This window comes from Verruconis gallopava, assembly GCF_000836295.1.
Source record: "Verruconis gallopava strain CBS 43764 unplaced genomic scaffold supercont1.68, whole genome shotgun sequence".
In the NCBI taxonomy this organism is placed as follows: Eukaryota; Fungi; Ascomycota; class Dothideomycetes; order Venturiales; family Sympoventuriaceae; genus Verruconis; species Verruconis gallopava.
The window spans coordinates 42,805-46,974 of NW_015622204.1; the positions used below are offsets into that span (position 1 = coordinate 42,805).

The 4,170-nt window shown below is 46.3% G+C and overlaps 1 protein-coding gene across 1 annotated transcript; it reads right to left on the reverse strand.

Annotated features, from left to right (window-relative positions):
• Nucleotides 1-2,151: 2,151 nt before the first annotated feature.
• PV09_09436 (uncharacterized protein) lies at nt 2,152-3,923 on the reverse strand. Its single transcript, XM_016363494.1, has 4 exons — nt 3,455-3,923; nt 3,365-3,405; nt 2,996-3,311; nt 2,152-2,947 (listed from the first exon to the last, which is right to left on the reverse strand). Exons 1-4 carry the CDS (start codon nt 3,726-3,728, stop codon nt 2,421-2,423), a joined length of 1,158 nt encoding a protein of 385 aa, XP_016208693.1. The 5' UTR covers nt 3,729-3,923; the 3' UTR covers nt 2,152-2,420.
• Between the last annotated feature and the right edge of the window lie 247 nt (nt 3,924-4,170).

Below are 4,170 nucleotides of genomic sequence, written 5' to 3' on the forward strand. Positions count from 1 at the left end.
TGGTAACAGGTGGCCCATACGAGCATGAGAGACCCGGTGGCGAGAGAAGCTGCGGGCTTCATGTGCGTCCGGAGTATAGCCATGAGGCCGATGACAAGCAGGGTTAAGAAAGAGTCCAGAAAGACCAACAAGAAATAGCCTGCGACGCCCGACGCCCCAGGCCATGAAAGTCCAGGTTATGAAAAGGCCAACAGTGTTGAGACCATAATGACCAAGTACAAAGTCATACAGTATATATCTCCTATAAGACCGGCTTGTGCGAAAAAGTAAGTAGAACAATTCAAGAATATCTTGCCAGCAAGGTTTTGCGAAACGAAAAGCATGCAGACGATCTCTGACCTGCGAAGGTTTATTCCTTTAAAACAATCCAGATAAGACGCGCCCTCTGTAAGCACTTTCTCAAGCTCATCTATATGCTTCATCATATCGATAGTTTCGTCGGCATCAAAGGTAGTATCTTGCTTGGAAGAAGTTAGACAGAGAGGAGCCTTTCGCGCGTCATTGTATCGGCCTTTCTGAACTAGCCACCAAGGAGATTCAGGCGCAAGGAAGATGCCGATAATAAGGGCCGGAAACTACATCCACTAAAATGAAATCATTAAAAAATTGCGGACTCTGACCTGCGGGGGAGAAAGCAAACCTGATGTCCATACAGAATATGATAAACCCACTCATCATCTCACTTAAACATGCTTTTTATTACAGCAATTGCCAGTAGCTGGCCAATTCCCCAACATGAGTTTCCCCAAGTCATGAAATAGCCTCTGACAGCAACGAAGCAGACTTCGCTAGCGTATGAGATGGCAACTTACAGAGGTTAGACCTTGTACAAGTGTAAGGATCAAATCACCTACTGGATATGAATACCCCAAAGGCTACTCCAGCTAAGCACTCTCCCAGGAGCAGGAACTTAACGCTAGGGTCACAGAAGAATATTGTGGTTAGTGCACATTGGTAGAACAGAATAGCTAGGATGAAAAGACGATACCCAAGTCGTTCAACGCCAATATCGGTAACTGCAACGAGATGAGAATCTCCAAGTCAAATAAGGGTAGTTAGAGCGTACGTAAGAGCCCGATAATTCGTCCACATTGGGCACCGTTGGACATACCTGCCTGCCACCTCGCTGGCATCTGATAGCTGCCGTTTAGCTGAAGCTCGCCGTATTTCCGATTGAACGGCGCAAAGGCATAAAATTGCCAATAACAGCGATATCATAACGTTCCATAACACAGCAAGTAGCGATGAGCGCTCCCCAAAGACTTCCTTAATAATATAGCCGAGCACCCTGCCACAACGTCATTTTATGCTCCTTGTCTGTACGCCAGATTAGTTAAATAATGCTTGGGGTCGAGTGCCAGCACTGGCCCGTTGCGGATGCGGCATTGTGAAGCATGTTGGACGTGACAGCATTCCTTGTTGTCTCATGTTGCTTCTCTTCACAGGGTGAAGCTTGGAATGAATTGCTTTGGACATCCATATTGACCTGGCTCTTCAATGGGACCAAACAGAAGTGAGCATCCGAGGATCAGCTTGTACGAGCAAAGAGAGATGCGATGAAGATTTGCATCATGAGATGTGTCAAAGGGGCTAATTTGTATTCGAAGATGTCAAAAATGCTGGGGTCTCCAGGTAATCTTGCCCCGGACTTCAGTGCGTATCCCGGATAATGCACAATCGGACATGACCATTCTGCGGTCGGATGATCGCCGCGTTTTTACTTTGCAGTCAAATTCGACCGGTCCAGACATCGCAGGCACGTACGCCGCCGTCGGACGAGTTTCTTGGTGGAGCAGACCACCAATGATGCGTGAGGTATACTTTACCCCGAGATTTAGTAACAACTTTTTTTGATTCAATTTAGTGATGCGCCACCAATCAATTCATCTCGGACGTAAATATTTGCGCCATAGCTTTGCGTCTAAAATCTGAGATATCCGATTCTAGATCACATGAGTTGAATCTTCGTTCAATATTCTTTCCGTGCTTCTGTGCTGCTGTGCTTAGGTCTCCAAACGTACACGAGGGTAGGAGCTAATCTTGATGCTTTTTATTTGAATTCGAATGTCAAATTCCGAAAGCAGAAACGTGTGAGTTCACGTAACTTAGCGAGACATGCATGAAGTCATCATTCGAAAAGTACTGCTTCTCGGATACCAAACATCTGAGAACCAAGCTAGAACGGTCCCTCTTCTGACGGAGTCTAGTTTCATCTCGCAGACTTTAGAATAGCTTTGAAGTTACACCGTCAGTTGCTGAAGTAAGCTTTGCCTAATTTCGTGAAACAACGGTCGATGCTTGCACGGGTTTGTTTCTATCGGAGTAGGGATGCCAAACCTCTTTTGATTCCCATACACAGAAGGTCAGTTACTAAGCCACGTACGATCTGCTTTTTTTTTCTGTGATCAAATCTCAGTAATCTATAACCATATCGCGTGCTTCAGTCCGCCTTCTATGCTGTCGTTCAGTCTTGCCGCCAAAGTCCAGTTATCGCCTTTATCTCCACCAATCTTATACACCTCAACCCCACCGCCCTCTTGACCAACAACTACGACAAATTGCCCACCGTTGCTGAGACGCATACCGCGGATTACATCAACGCCTGTTCGCACGTGCTTTATGCATTCAACTTTTGTGCCATCCTCTGAGAGTAAAATAATTGCCACATCGTCCCCAGGTGGTAAGTCTTCAGGGACATTTTGGAGATGAGGCTGACGTTGCTTTATATGTCTTTCCCATCTATTGCTAACGTATAAAACGTTCGAAATAAATGGATGGAGACATATTTCAGCTGCATCCATCATATACTGATGGTCGGGATGAACAGTTGGTGGAATAACATTTGGCGCGAAACCGTTGAGAGGCAGGATCCCATTTGTGGGGTTACTTGGCAAGCAAAACGCAATAACAGTGTGCGAAAGTTCGCCAATTACATACATGATTTTCTCTGGGTCGAGTCAGCTTGAATGCCCTTGACGGGCCAAGAAAAACTTACCATCTGGACTAATCACAGCATGCCGTGGACCGGTGCCAGCAGGGCACTCCAACCAGCCACAAACCTCAAGCTTTGTCTCATGACGACGGAGAATCCACACGCGATCCGATCCCAAGTCTGGAGCGTACAGTAAACCGCATCTCGTTTCAACCACTTGGTGAATGTGGCACTGTCGTTGCCGGTCTGCATTCGGACCATGCCCAACTTGCTCGTATGGGAAGGCTGGTAAAGTTTCCACACGAGGAGTATCTGTGAGTAGCAAACCATCATCCTTTGTGATAGAAGCGCTGTAGAGGGCCACAGAACCTCCCATATACTATAAAAATGTGAGTGCATGATAGGACAAGTTGCACACTACTGTATACTGACAGTAGCAAGCGCCACGGCGGAATTGTCGCGTAAGGTGATAACTATAAATCCTGATGAACATCTGCTCCATATCTGATTTTCGTTACTCACAGTGAGCAGGAGCGCCTAAGGTTGGCTGCTGGCTGGTAATTTCGCACGTGTTTCTCACGTGGTCGATTTTGAACGTATACAGGAGGCCAGACTCATCACCCTCCGAAAGCCCGATGAGGTGGTCAATATCATGCGTTGAGGCCGAAACTTCAACCCAGGATGCGTTGAAAGGTGCTTTGTAATTCGCAATCACGCCCAGCTCATTGTTGACCGGGTTGAAAGCCAACAGAGTGAAGTCTGCTCGGTCACCGGAGACTAAGAGCTTATGAAACATGGTGAAGTCTCGAATCGGAAACTGAGCCTTTAATCTGGCAAGATAGCGGCAAAAAGAACGAATCACTAATATCCAAAGGTACAGTATGGGCACTCGCTAAAACGGTTCAATGAAAGCAGGAAGAATCAATCAGCGAATCGCTGAACAAAATTTAGGTTCCCTCCGCAGAAGAAAATCTCCAAAACTCTCTTGTTCTGAAGCAAAAAAAGACATCGTAAGCTGGACGAATGTCTGCAACCGGCAGTATTTACGGCAAATATGGACTCCCGACGCTAACTCTAAATGGTCAAGCTCCATGACGATGTCCGATGGACGAGAGAATAAATTGGCCGTTAAAGAATGTCCGATTACTCCTTAAGTCCAATGACATTTTGTGGCTGACTTCAATGCCGAATTCTGATACCAGCTAAAAGGTCCCAAATTTGAATGCGGTAATGGACCT